This window comes from Melanostigma gelatinosum (genome assembly GCF_949748355.1).
Source record: "Melanostigma gelatinosum genome assembly, chromosome: 6".
Lineage (NCBI taxonomy): Eukaryota > Metazoa > Chordata > Actinopteri > Perciformes > Zoarcidae > Melanostigma > Melanostigma gelatinosum.
This window is the reverse complement of record NC_136639.1, coordinates 11,257,649-11,272,884: the sequence shown is the minus strand read 5'-3', so window position 1 is coordinate 11,272,884 and position 15,236 is coordinate 11,257,649. Positions and strand designations below refer to the sequence as shown.

General features: G+C 41.8%; 1 protein-coding gene across 1 annotated transcript; it reads left to right on the top strand.

Annotated features, from left to right (window-relative positions):
- Nucleotides 1–4,823: 4,823 nt before the first annotated feature.
- On the top strand, nt 4,824–15,147 carry npc1l1 (NPC1-like 1; the record flags this gene model as incomplete). Its single annotated transcript, XM_079270758.1, has 21 exons — nt 4,824–4,865; nt 5,754–5,915; nt 6,076–6,981; nt 7,174–7,467; nt 8,088–8,311; nt 8,425–8,525; nt 8,627–8,799; nt 8,969–9,097; nt 9,407–9,589; nt 9,689–9,803; nt 9,926–10,191; nt 10,759–10,848; nt 10,944–11,134; nt 12,322–12,449; nt 12,557–12,689; nt 12,781–12,836; nt 12,926–13,076; nt 13,244–13,475; nt 13,804–13,917; nt 14,620–14,782; nt 14,891–15,147. 21 exons carry the CDS (start codon nt 4,824–4,826, stop codon nt 15,145–15,147), a joined length of 4,110 nt encoding a protein of 1,369 aa, XP_079126884.1.
- Between the last annotated feature and the right edge of the window lie 89 nt (nt 15,148–15,236).

The following is a 15,236-nucleotide window of genomic DNA, read 5'->3' as shown; positions in this document are numbered from 1 at the left end:
ATGTCTTTCACTTTATCTTTTCACCTTTAGTGTGTTTTTCATAGGGATAGAAAATGTTTTCGTCCTGGACATGTTGACTATTGTGGAATAAATTCATGATTCCGTAAGAACTTTGTTTCGACATTAAAGATTTCTCTGTCTTTCAAAGCAGCGTGGAGCCTCGTGTGTCACCATCAAACACCGTTTGTCTACATGTCGGTAATGTACACGTAGGGCTCATTCTGGCCTTTGGTTTACTGCGTATAGTCACAGCTGTCGGCTGGGTTTCTGGCATTGATTAGAGTATTGATTTAAGGAGCACTGATGAATCAATGGCCTGAAACACAATTCCAAGGCAGCATATAATCAATACCATCCAACGCCATTGAGTCAGGCGTAATATGATGCCACAAGTCATGTAAAGTAAAGGTTTAGCAGTACAAACTAGTGTGCTGACATTTTTTTCAACACAGCTGGAGCTAATCTAGTTAGTTGGTCAGTCTAAGTTAATTATACTTGCCTCACATTAAGGTGTGCCATCCATTATGGCTTCCTGGGACCTGAAGTTGAAACGGGGCTTTTCCTGCTATGGCATCATAAAGTGTGTGTGCTGTTATAAAGGCATGTAATGCTCACAGATTTATATTGATTGTCGACTCTCCGGGAAATCCTCCACCTACTAAACTAGATGTTTTGTGACTCATCCACCCTCTAGCCAAGGAGGAAGCTTAGAGAGTTGCTAATCACTCTGACTGAAGAATAAGGCACAGTCCAAACACTCATGCCCACACAATGTGTGCCACTCAGGGCAATAACACCTGCGTACCTACACAGTGACAGCAGTATATGTGAGTGTCCTAAAATGTCACAACCCACTGACTGCAGACAGAAGGACGGTGAGTGTTTTAAATTGGCAGTAGGAGGAGGGTGTGCTTCAGATGCACATTTTTCACAGTTTAATAAATGGGATGGATGTGGCTCACCACACCAGAAAAAGTATAGATGGTGTCAATTAAGCATTCAAACGTTAAGCTTTTCATTTACAGCCCTGTGATCGACTCAGTTTTAAGGTCAAAGTTCATTGATCTCAGTGTAAGACACAAGTATTTAAAGTTTTCAAGCACTGTTTCAGCTTGAGATGAAACCCAAACAGCATGCAGAGGAAGTTAATGGTAGTCGACTGAAACTGTTAAAGCTTGCATCATAGTCAAACAGTTGCAGCGTGCATGTGCCAGACCAGTGCAGTGAAAGGAGCCAGGTTATATCATTATACTTTGTCGCTCTGGTTGAGCAACTGCCCGGTACAAACCAAACATCAATGTTAAAGTCAGGGAAGTGACCGTTAGAGAATCAAATCAAGTATCTTAGAGTCTCCTGCTAAACGTCTTAAGTGTCAAAACATCCAGCTGTTAGATGATGGAAATTGAAGATAATTGAAACTGAACTTTATTTTTATTATATAGCACCTTAAAACAAACATGCAGCCCAAAAATGTATACATTTTGTCGCAAGACTAAAATCTACAACAATGAAACAATAAAATGCTAAAAATCAAAGTAAAAAGAATCACCTGGGATAAAATAAAATTCTGTCAAAACAATGATTAAGGCCTAAAAGCGAATGCTATAACATTACCCTAAATTAAAAGCGTTATTAAAAAGATGGGTCTCTAATTTCCTTTAAACATTCAGAGGGAGCTTGTCTTTCGGTTTAGGGGCAGAACAGGGGACACTCACCGCTGCTTTTAAGGGGCACAAAAGGAACGCAGTGGTGGAGGAGCATAGTGATTCGGAATGAACATAAAATGAAATGAAATCTCTGAGGGTTAGGTTGTTTAAAGCTTTATAAACTAGTACAAGAAGTTTGAAATTGATTCTAAAAGATAGAGGTAGCCGGTGCGTCTTTACATGTTGTATCATCATTTTGAAGTTATATCACGTACAATTGTTTGGGCACTACTTTGCAAGTATCTCCATGTTTTTAAAAAGAACAACATGACAAAGGTTTTACATCTTCTCAGACTGTTGTCAGCTGATAGCAAAGACCTTTCTGAAGAAACTACCCTTCACCTTTATCGGAGTCCAAAAAGTCAAGACCGTCCTGTCCGCCCAATAAGAGATCAATAAATGGTTATTGATAAGGATTCTATCATAAAGAGGGGAAAGTGTGCATTATCTGGATGTGAGATCAGCAAGCGCTCCGTGAACCTCGGAGGACAGCTGGCAAGAGATTTTCTACAGCTCTCTCTGTAAGATTTTTCTTTTTCATTTCGATCATGAAAAGAACGAAAACTGTCTGAAAAAGAAAAGCACCGTGATTCCATGGATCTTTGTCACCAATTATTCCTTATATTTAACATTCTGTATATGCAGTACATAATTATACATGACCATTTGCATAATCATTTAAAGCCTTCATGATTATATAAATGCAATAGATTTCAGACTATAATAAGTATCACACCATGCAGTATAATATTAAGTGTTTAACCTTCAAACAGCATTTACACAATACATACTAATACATAATATCAGTTCTTATGTCTGAATCTTTTTCATTTGCACCACAGAAGGACACGTTACACCCATATGCACCACGGGAAAATGTTAAACAGTGTCAGTGCACAGAACATTTAATGCACTTGTTTCTGTCACTTGTACAATTAATCCACAGAAATATGCATTTTGATGAAAGTACAATATATGTATTATCAGCACTAACATATATTAAACATAAAAGTTCTTATTGAGTGAAGTAGTAATTTTCCATTTCAGTGTTAAAACACAACAACCAAAAAAACAAACTAAATAAAAATGTAATAATGTAATGTGACTGGTGTTGGTTTAAATGAACAACTGTATCATGTTTTATGAACACGATCATATGCTTTCCATGTAAAAGCGTATTCTATGCAATTTTAGTGATGAGATAAATATAGTGTAACAAAAGTATAATGTTTTCCAAAAAATGTAATTAATAAGTGTAGGAACTTCCATGTTTGTAATCCTTTATTAATGTATTTGGGACAATGGGAACAACAACAGAACAAAAGGTATAATACAATGCAATCAGATCCACCATCACAACAACAGAACGATACAAATGACGGTAGCTTTAAATCAATATTTCTTTGACAGCCTCAACAGAAATGTAACATTATCAAGGTAAACATCGAGGTATAGAATGAATTCTACCTTCAAAAGGTATCTTAAAAATGTTGATTGTTGTTGATAATCTTTGTGTTGTATTTTATTTTTTATTTTATTCCCTCAAATGTTTTTGTTTTGTTTCCTCTCCTCAAGGAACAACTGGTTAGTTACTCTTAATTACTTGGTATTATGGTGCTCAATCAAAAAAGGTTTATTACCAACAAAACATGAATGTTGTATGCAAACCTTTGCATATATAATACATCTGTTGACGCTGTTGTCTGTTCTTGAATATTTAATTATTCTTCATAAAATGTATTTTTGTACATTTAAAACCTATACAGTATATGTAGGCTTTGTAATCAAGACCTTACTGTTTACGCTGAAGCCCACAATGCAGCAGCACACATTCAAATCTAGCCTGCGCACTGGGTTTTGGGATTTACCAGGAAGTTGATTATTGAATTTTGCAAAACAATTTCATGAATGGGCAGAGTCCCTTGCAAATGTGGAGATAGGCACTCATAAAGAATGGGTGCCAGTACCTCTCAAGGTTATTCAAACATGATAATAAGACAGTGGGAATAAAGTGATGAATAGATCAACAAATAACAATATAAATTGTTTTATTCACAGAGGTAAAACACTGTAAATATAAAAAGCAAGTACTTTTTCAAAGTAATAAATTCAAAATAATTTCAGCGCTGCACAGCCACTGTTACACATGATTTTACATCAGTGATTTGAATAGTGGGCAGTTTTTGGTTTGCTGAGGCCAAGTTACAAAATTCGATGTGTTGTCGTGACTTATCAGCATAAGAAAGAACAATGAACGTCACCATATCTGCCCCATTACTTCTTAACTTTTTTACCATCTCTGTTTATCACAAATTGAAACGCTTATCGCCCTGATAGCTCTGATGCACCTGCGACACGATCGTGGAGTCTTGGTTGAAAGTCTTATCTCAGCCATGTCCTTGACATGTGTTAACACAATTTAAAAACAGTTGATCAGATATTGTGGGATGTGATCAAGGACGCGATTAGTCATGTTCACTTAGAATTAAAGCCTGCTCATTTCACTGGGTTTGTTGTAAGATGTTTATACCAAAAGTGATTAAAAAACATCTTGTTGGGACATGAGCAGATATGGTCCTCTCTCCGTACATTACAGATCAGATAGCCTGCGCACACCTGTGTCACTTAGATGATGGTCTAAAGGTCGCATTCAGTGAACATATATTTTTTAGGTCAACCAAATGTGTGTATGTGTCTTCAATGGGCCAAAAGTGACGGAGCGTTAGTAAATATGAAGTGAAGAACTGGGTGCGGTTGTTATGTCAGGTTTTCCTGTAGTTTCTCACTGCTGCTTCGGATCTCCTAAGCAACGCTATCAAAATTCCCCTTATCAGACAGGAATTTAGTCATCCATAGCTGTGATTGGCCAGCCGCCGCATCACACCAGATAAGAAAGGTGTGACATCACAGGGCCGATGACCCTGTACATGTCATGATGTTTCTCCTTCCCGACCCCTATCACTGTTGGACGGGCGGACAGACGATAGGAGAGACTGTCTCTCACTGTCTTACTTTGTCTGATGTATCGTCCAACAGGGCAGAAGTGATTTATATTCTCAATTACATACTGTACTTGTGGAGCCTGACTCTTCCCGTGCTGAAAATAAATCTGGAATCATGTTCTGTGTCGCAGCCCTGATCACCTTTCTGTCTTGTGTGGTAAGTTGGTGCGGCCATTTTTCTTTGGAACCTGTGACTAAGTTGTGTAACTGTATTCTCAACACTGTACACTTGTTTCAGTCAACAGCATAATAACTTCACATTGCTTTGTCTTCATACTCCAGCGTTAACATTTTACAGGGCTTAACTAGGGTATGATCTGGGACCGGGATTGAAAAGTAGAGTAGAAGTAAAATGACTTCAGTTGAATTTGTCTCAGCAGTAAAGCGCCTTAAAGTTCAAAGCAAAACTGGTATTAAAGTGTATTGTCACGTCTTTGATTCATAGCGAAGGTTAGAGAAGTGTTCTCTAACAAAGACCTATAGTCTGTTATATAAATATTTCCTCAGATAAAATGGATAAGTAACTGTCCTTTTTACTAGTTTATAAATCAAAAATGTAACTGCAAGTAAAGAATATCATGCAAGACTTACTTTAATATGAAAATTAATTATCAATTAGTAATGAATGTTTGGATGTTGTTATCTTCTCTTGTTGCCACAGATGTGCATTGTGGGTGTAATAACGTTTAACATACGCAACATATTTCAACTCGAACATACTTGAATATTTTTCGTTTTATTTGTCTCGCTGGCATTAAGAAGCTGCCATGGCAGCACACAGTAAGCCCATTGCGCTAAAGTCATGAGTCACTGAACTTTTTATTCATGATTATTGTATTTATGTTGACGACAGTGTTTCTTTTTAAAAACATGGAGATACTTGCAAAGTAGTGCCCAAAAAAATGTACGTGATATAACTTCAAAATGATGATACAACATGTAAGGAGTTGAGATGTCTCGAATTGTCACAAGTGTGCCTTCTTCTTCAATTACATACAAGCACAATGTGATTTCCCCTTCTTTGATAAATCCTTCTTCTGTGCAGGTGCTGTCACAGGCCCAACATGAGCCGGGCTACTGCGCTTTCTATGAGGAGTGTGGTCTTAACCCGTCAATAGGAGGATCTCTACTCCCTCCTATTGTCCCCTGTTTAGACTACAGCCGTGCCCGAGCCCTCACAGGGCAACACTACAGCAGGCTCAAAGAGGTCTGTAGATCCTGCTTAGCATTTTAGTGAGGAACAGGATTGAATAAAGCCTGGTAGAGCAGGTTTATTCTTAAGTTTTTTTTTGTATGTTCTTATAAAATCATTTTCAAAGTGTATTTGAGTCTGTCAGTTTATTAAACCGCCCATGTTCTCGCTGCAGGTGTGCCCCATCTTGGACCATGGAGAGAGCAACACTTACGCCTGCTGCTCCATGAAACAGTTGTTGTCCCTGGAAATTAGTCTGACCCTGTCCAAGGCGGTGCTGGTCCGCTGCCCTTCCTGTGCTGAGAACTTTGCCCACCTGCACTGCATCAACACCTGCAGCCCCGACCAGAGCCAGACAGTAAAAGTTGTAAAGGTGATGAACGTCACTAGCGATAACGAGACGAGGGAGGCCGTGACAGGTTACCAGGCGTTCCTAAGCACCGCCTTCGCAGACGGCTCCTTCCAGTCGTGCAAAAATGTCAGGATCCCCGCCACAGGAGGCTTCGCCATCGCCGCCATGTGTGGCCGGTATGGTGCCACGCTGTGCAACCCCCAACGCTGGTATGACTTCCAGGGAGACTCCAGCAACGGCCTGGCTCCAATGGACATCGACTTCGAACTGATACAAGAGGGAGACACTGAGGGACTACCCAAGGGTGTGATTCCCTACAATGGACGTGCTCTGAAGTGTAACGAGATCACATCATCCGGAAGTCAGGGCTGCTCCTGCCGGGACTGCCAAGAGTCGTGCCCGAGCATGCCACCTCCTCCAGTGCCGCCCGGCCCCTTCAGACTGTTGGGGACAGACGGATTCCTCGTGATTTCTATCATCATGCTCTGTCTCCTGATGTTTGCCTTCATTTTCTACCTCCTTGTGTCTTACTTGGTGAGGTCTCAGAAAAAAAAGGATGAAGAGAAAGGAAAGGGAAAAGGCAAAGATCAGAACAGTAACGATGTGACTCAGCAAGTCATTGATCCGTCAGAGGTGACTTGTGCTGACAGGAACAGCATGGCTGCTCAAGCTTTCCTAAGCTTAGAGTTTCGCCATTGGGGAACCCTCATGGCCACTTATCCTCTCACGGTTAGTTTCACCAAAGTACTTTTAACCAGGAAAACGTAGAACACATAATATCAGGCATTGATACAGGCATTGATACAGACATCTGCTTTGTTGATTTACTTGAAAGGTTCAATACTGTGTAACTTTTGCTGTCTAAAAAAAAGGTTGTCAGCCAGATGGTATTAATATGTTCATATTTTATCTTTATTCAAGGTGCTCCTGCTGTCGGCTGTAGTCGTGGTTGTTTTCTCTGCTGGCCTCAAGTCCATCGAGCTCACCACGGACCCAGTCGAGCTGTGGTCTGCTCCAAACAGCCGCGCCCGCCAGGAGAAAGACTTCCACGACTCACACTTTGACCCGTTCTTCAGGACCAACCAGCTGATCTTGACAGCGCCTGGCAGAAAAGGCAACATTTACGACTCTTTGCTGTTTGGACCGCAGAACTTCAGCGGAATTGTATCCAAAGATCTCATCATTGAGCTCCTGGAGCTCCAGACACAAATCCGGGTAAAGAGACCAGAATCCAAATTGACAGTCACCATGTGTACACAAAGAGAGTACACCACCATGACTTGATAGTCACATTATAGCGTATCTAATCTAGGTTTACCCTGCCCTCATCTCCTCTCTCTTTCCGTCACTTCCTTCACATTCCCCTTCCCTACTATTCTCTCTCGTCTCCCCCTTTTTTCTCTTCTTTATTGATGATGTGTCACTTGTTTTTCTTGAACAATAGACTTCTACATTGATAGAGAACCACCCTCCCACCCTACTGAATAGTGTAACAGTGTGCAAGCTGCTGACAATAACCCTGATGAAGACCAATGTTGCTGCGCGTAGGTCATTAGTCAGCGTCGTTTTATGTTCATATTGCCATATAAAATAAAGGTATTGTAAACCTTAGCGTGCCTTAGGTTGTATTTGACGAATACCTGCATTTTATACTTTTATGAGACTATATTTAACCCATGCAATGAATCCTTTACAAGATTAAATAAGCACGGGACACCTGAAGGCTCCAAAGAGCACCTGTACATAATCACCACAAAGACACAGTTGACAGCATTTAAAAAAAAAGTTCAATGTATGATTTTAACACTCTGATGCCTCTTCTATGCCCTCTTTAGGACATTGAGTTCTGGTCAGAGGATCTGAACCGCACAGCGAGTCTGAAGGATGTGTGTTTCGCCCCACTGAACCCATCCAACCCCGCCCTGACGGACTGTGCAGTCAACAGCTTGCCACAGTACTTCCAGAACAGCCTGGACAACATTAACGCTAAGGTGAACATGACAGCGCTGGGAGTGACCAAAGAGGTGGACTGGAGAGAGCACGTAATCTACTGCCTTAAGTAAGGATTCATCAAACAGACTTTCAAATCAAAAAGGAAAAACTCTGATCGATCTGTGATTGCTCAGAAACTTGAACACAACTTTCCCCTTTCTTCTTCCATCGCTTCTCAAGCTCTCCCCTGTCCTTCCAAGACATCACTGACTTACGTATGAGCTGCATGGCTGATTACGGAGCCCCCGTCTTCTCCTTTCTGGCTGTGGGAGGCTATGAGGGTGAGTAACTTTCGGAACTATCGTCTACACACGAAAAACAGCTGTACAATAAACACAAGAAGGGCGGCCCACTTGAACATTATTCTTCTTGCTTTTGCCAGATAACGACTTAACCAATGCCGAGGCTCTCATCATGACCTTCTCCCTCAACAACTACGCTCGTGACAACCCCAAGTACAAAGTGGCAATGCAGTGGGAGACAGAGTTTCTGAAAATTGTCCAGGCCTACAAGAAGAACCCAGCGGCCAACTTCACCTTTGCGTACATGGCAGAGGTGCAGTAGAATATGGACTCTGGCACATAACAAAAACATTCACAACTGTGCATTTTCCTGCTGTCACAGCTTTTTTAAAGGGGCATGTTGAGTTCTTCCCTCCTCTCTACCATCTCTATTTTATGCCCATAATTCTTTTCCTGACTCTGGTTTCCCCCTCGGTCTACAGAGGTCTCTGGAGGATGAGATTAATCGGACAACATCAGAGGACATCCCCATCTTCATGATCAGCTACGCTGTAATCTTTCTTTACATTTCTGTGGCACTAGGAGAGTACTCTTCATGGAAACGCATACTGGTGAGATTTCAGAGCGTATCTATCTTTTGTAATAATGCAATATTTTACTTTTACTCAGCTTTTTTTTTGGTCGGTCCACTACTTTGGCTAAGTCTCCACCAAGAAAGTAAAACTGATAAAGCAATACTTATCACATACACAATAGGGAGAGACTGCAGTATTATGGCTGGGTCAACTGCATAGCGCTTATCGTTATGGTGACAATGAAGTTATACAATACAGAAGACATGATACAGCAAACTTTATGGTACAGAGAAAGGGTTCACTGAGTTGAATATGCATCTGGATTATTATCTCTGCCTACTATAGGTGGACTCCAAGTTCCTGGTGGGTCTGGGTGGGATACTGGTGGTCGGCTGCTCTGTCGTGGCCTCTATGGGCTTCTACTCCTGGATCGGCATCCCCTCCTCGCTGATCATTCTGCAGGTCGTGCCTTTCCTGGTGCTCGCTGTTGGAGCTGACAACATCTTCATCTTTGTTCTGGAGTACCAGGTGTGTATACTCGTGTGCACAATACATGTCCAGCGCTGCTGACTCTGTAAGAGAAGTATATCATTTTTAGTGACGTTACCCTTCGATCCCTTTCCGCAGAGAGATGTGCGGAGGCCCGGAGAGAAGAGAGAGGAGCAGATTGGTCGTGTCCTTGGAAACATAGCTCCCAGCATGCTCCTGTGCAGTGCCTCCGAGTCTATCTGCTTCTTTCTAGGTAGGAATATTTGCACACGCCACATGAGCAAAGCACTACAATTCTGTGCACATACAGTGTGTAAGAAGGGACCATTGAATTTGATGCGTTAATCTCTAACTGTGTCTGTTCTGCTACCCAAGGGGCCTTGTCCACCATGCCAGCAGTGAAGTCCTTTGCTCTGTACGCTGCTCTGGCCGTAGTCATGGACTTCTTGCTCCAGATGACAGCCTTTGTGGCGCTGCTGTCCCTGGACACCCGGCGTCAAGACAACAACCGCTGTGAACTGCTCTGCTGTGTAACAGTGTCAACCCAGCGTCCCAAAAAGCCAAACGAGGGCTTCCTGCTGCCCTTCATGAGGAAATACTACGCCCCAGTCCTACTGAACTGTTACACCAGGATCATAGTGGTAAAGCTACTAACCCTTAAACTATGACATGAGATTATACTTCATAACAGTTAATCTCAACCCGTTACCTCTGGTGTGCCTTTAAAGTTCCAGTGTTTAACATTTAGGGGCATCTACTGACAGATATGGAATATGATCAAATAAATATGTTTTCTTTAGTATATAATCAATGTTATAGAGAAAAGAAAACGTCCTTAGGACGAGCTGTTTATTTCTACATACAGAGCGGGTCGTCTTCGCAGGGCCGGCTGCCATGTTTCTACAGAAGCCCAGAGGGAACAAACAAAACACTGGCTCTAGATAGGGCCATTAGCATTTCGTGATATCGTAGTTCCCCTATACGCTTGGCACGCGGGGGAAGTTTCAGTCGGTTGCGATTTCCTACCTCACCGATAGATGCCGCCAAATCCTACACACTGCACCTTTAATGAGTTGGCATTGACATAAAATCTAGCAAACTGAACATAAACTCATGCTCTCGTAAAAAAAAAAATGATTTGCTTATCATGCACCAAGGCCCTTTAACTGGATATTTGTTGAAGACATCCTGCGCTGTGTTCTCTTCAGATGGTGGTTTTCATCTTCATGCTCTGTGGGTCCATATTTCTCACGTTTAATGTGACCGTGGGTTTGGATCAGGAGCTGGCTATGCCTCAGGTCAGTAAGCACTGCTTCATCAATATATAGAAATGAATGCCTGCACACTCCTGTTTCAGTGTAACCTTACAAAGATTATTCTGTTTTTGGTGCAGGGCTCTTATATGCTGGACTATTTCCAGTATCTGTACAAATACTTTGAAGTTGGAGTCCCTGTTTATTTCGTAACAAAAAAGGGCTTCAACTTCACCACTGTGGCGGGCATGAATGCAACCTGCTCCAGCGTGGGCTGCGATCAGTTCTCACTCACCCAGAAGATCCAGTACGCCACCGACCACCCTGAATTGTGAGTTTCTTCATTTTCTTAATATGGACAAGAGAAACGATAAGCTTTTAGACAAGCACCCTTTTTTTATTACAGTATTAACAATGTGGCCGCTCAGCTAAACTCTATAGTACATCAGCCAGTTCCTCTGCTCAGTTCAGTGAAGCGTTTCTCTCCCTTTGTCCTTCACGTTAGTATTTTTCATTGACAGATCCTTGAACCTGCTGATACCATAGTAGAAACCTCTTTCTTACATACTGGCCAATCAAATCAGTTTATGATGAACTTGGTTACATGAACGCCTCTGAGCAGATAAAGGGTGCTTCTAACTGATCGTGCCAGAGAGCAAACACCTAAAGAAATCCCCTAAAATGACTGGTTGTGTTTTATTTAAACCATTGTGTTGTGGTTATGGTCAGGATGATTCATAGAGTACTACATTTATGACTGTATTCTGCAGTATAATATGTATGTTTCCACGAAACAGATAAGTTGTGACGCATGAATGCATGCCAACACTTACAGTAGATAATTATATTACCTGGGGATCACTGTGACACTGCTGTCAGTATGATATCCTATCAGCTACAGATGACTTGAAGGGGATTTTTATAGTTAGAGGGATTATAATGTATCTGTTTGTTTCCTCGAGATAACAAAGATTATGGAGCTAATTTATCATTGGCATTATCCGTTACTTAATGTTACTGGCAAACGGTAAAGCTCTTCTCATCAAGTGGGAATTCGCCAGAATTCTAATATCATATAAAATTGAAAGATAAAAGGATAAAAAAGCTGGATAAGGAATGTATAGGTTATTCAATTTAACGTTTAGTTTCCAAATGCTGGCTTAAATGAGCTCAAATGGTGTTAACTTCAATAACGTCAGTGTCACTGTCAAAAGGTAAAAGAATAGTTTAGATTTTAGCTAAATGAAAAGACAACAACATCATTCCTGTGTGGCTGTCTCCCCGTTTCCAGTCTTGATGATGAACTAAGCTAACTAGCTGCCAACTGTAGCTTGATTTTTATTATACAGACATTATTTACATCTCAGTCTCAGTAAGTATTAATGGACGGACACTGTTGTTTTTGTTCTATTCGTGGGATTTGGTTACAAGAAAGATTTAGAATAATACTTGTCTTATTCTGAAATACGGACATTTATATTCCTGCCTTCCTAAACCCACTGACGATGTGATCTGTAGATCCTACTTGGCTATTCCTGCTAACTCCTGGGTGGATGATTTCATTGATTGGCTGAACCCTGGATCCAGATGTTGTCGTCTGTATGCCTCGGGTCCAAATGCTGGACAGTTCTGTCCAGCAAACGAATGTGAGAATTACCACATTAATACACGTTCTTTACTGTGAATTACCTGATATGATGAAAGACATTACCCTTCTTTTATTAACACCTGCTCTGTTTCCATGTTTCAACAGCTGCTGCTTTCATCTGTCCCCGAAAGTGTATGAGAACTCCTTCAGATGGCGTCCTCAGGCCCAATGTGGACGAATTCAACCGCTTCCTCCCTGACTTTCTGGCTAACAGGCCTGACCTGCAGTGCCCCAAAGGGTGTGTATGCTAGTGGAACATGTGCACATTATACACAAAAACAACAGAACATGAAAACAACTTTCTCACTGCTTATCTGCCCTTTTAACAGTGGTCTTGGAGCATATGACAAAGCTGTGGTGAGAGATCAGAGTGGAGAAATTATAGGTAAGTCATCTTAAAGCAGTCTCGAGCTCTTTTAATCTTTTAATGGAAACGGTGAAGTAAGTGAACCTTTTCTTCCCCCGTGTTCCCAGCCTCTCGGTTCATGGCTTACCACACACCTTTAACCAACTCTCAGGAGTTCACTGCTGCACTGCTGGAGGCCAGAGAGCTGGCCCACAACATCACAATGGGCATGAGAGAAATACCAGGCACCTCACCTGACTTTGAAGTGTTTCCTTACACGTACGTACTTTTACTTCCAGCAATCCATCGAATCTTCCCTCCTCTACAAGAACCAGCATTGCTTCTACAACTCTGTGGGCTCTTTTCATTATTGACATGGCGATTGCCATTAAACGTATGCAGTCTTGTCATTTCTGACTAATATTTCTCTTCCCTCCTTCTCCCAGGGTGACGAATGTATTTTATGAGCAGTACCTGACTATTGTGCCAGAGGGACTCTTCAACATCTCCCTGTGTCTGCTGCCGACCTTCGTAGTGTGCTGTCTGCTGCTGGGTTTGGATCTGCGCTCTGGTCTGCTCAACCTGATCACCATCATCATGATCACAGTGGATACCGTTGGTGTCATGACACTGTGGGGCATCGATTACAACGCAGTGGCCCTTATCAATCTAGTCACAGTAAGAACACGTCTGTGATGGGGATTAAAGACACACTCCACCGATTGTCCAAATTAAGCTTGTTGTATTTGTCATGAGGGGCACTACTCATCCAGTACAATGTGTCCGGTCTCTCTAAAGGGAGCGTTTTAAAGTTTAAACAAAAAGCAATCTTAAAGATGTCATGGTGACGGGGTTATCTTGACTTGGGCGAGGAGACTTCAGATTTATGATAGAAAGCCTGTGTTACAAATTGGAGGTTTGGAGTTTGAAAAGCATGGGTGTTCACCAGGTTCCTACCTAGTGAAAGATGCTATTGTTCAGGTCCTTACATTCTCTTTCTTTGCAGGCGGTGGGAATCTCTGTGGAGTTTGTGTCTCATATGACAAGAGCTTTTGCACTCAGCACTAAACCCACACATGTCGAGCGAGCTAAGGAGGCTACAGCCAACATGGGCAGTGCGGTAGGTGAACTTTAAAGTGGACACTGTTAATCCCTCACTGTGAAGACCTCTCTGATCCACTGTGGTCTTTGTCCTGGCAGCTCTTTGTCTTGCAGGATCTGGGTCTTCAGTTGATGAGCCACACCTGGGCCCGGTTTGGGTCTGGCTATAAAAACTCACCACCTTAACATGGAGTCCATTTTTCTCTCTTTGCTGACCTGGTTGCTTTTAAAGTTTTGTTTAAGACATTTTCACACATCCAAACATGCTTACATTACTGATTACAGACCTCCACACTGCAACACAAATGAAGAATCAGAAGAGTTAAAATGAATAAACCAACAATACATAAACCAACCATGGAAGTCTGTAATCAGTAATGTAAGCATATTTGGATGTGTGAAACTATCTGACGCTAAACCAAACAGCAGCCGTGTCAGCAAAGGAAGAGAGGGGACTCCATGTTAAGGTGGTGAGTCTTTATAGCCAGAACCAGACCAGGTCCAGGTCTTGCTCATTAGCTGACGACCCAGATCCTGCAAGATAAATAGCAGCTGGGACAAAGAAGACAGACCCCTAATGGATTGAAGGGGTCACAGTCACATCGAACTATTTAAATGAACTTTTAGTGACACACACAGTGGATTGTATAAATATACACATACAAAAACAGGTGTTATATGTGTTCAATATATATGTATATATATTTTTTGTACTCGTTAGGTGTTTGCTGGTGTTGCTATGACCAACCTGCCGGGCATCATTGTGCTGGCATTTGCCAAAGCACAACTCATTCAGATCTTCTTCTTCCGATTAAATCTTGTCATTACCCTTTTGGGGATGGCTCACGGACTCGTATTCCTCCCTGTGCTGCTCAGCTACTTTGGTATGTACTTTGTATCTGCCTGTTTATTTATGCAACAAAGCGGTTTGAAGAACTACTGTATATTAAAACAGGGTATTGTTTTCACATCTTGATGTTTCGTTTTCTCAGGTCCTGGTGTGAATAAAGCAGTGCTGCTGCAGCTCCAGCAGGAGAAAGCAAAGGCCAACCAGGAGCTGGAGCTGAAAAACGGCATGAGACAAATCTATGATAACATGAGCTATGAAGACAATGAGATAAAACAGGTCCCAGACTCAAACTCCACAAAGGCCCCCACAGACGCCCGCAGACCTTCACAAATGATGGAGAACCAACAGGAGGCGAGAGAGGAGAGAGAGGAGAGAGAGGAGAGAATTGACCATTTCTGAGCACCAACAACAGAACAGTTTTTTAAGCTCTGATGAGTGAATACCTCTGTAACTGAACAAGGATGGACAGAGAAAAGCACAGAGATCGC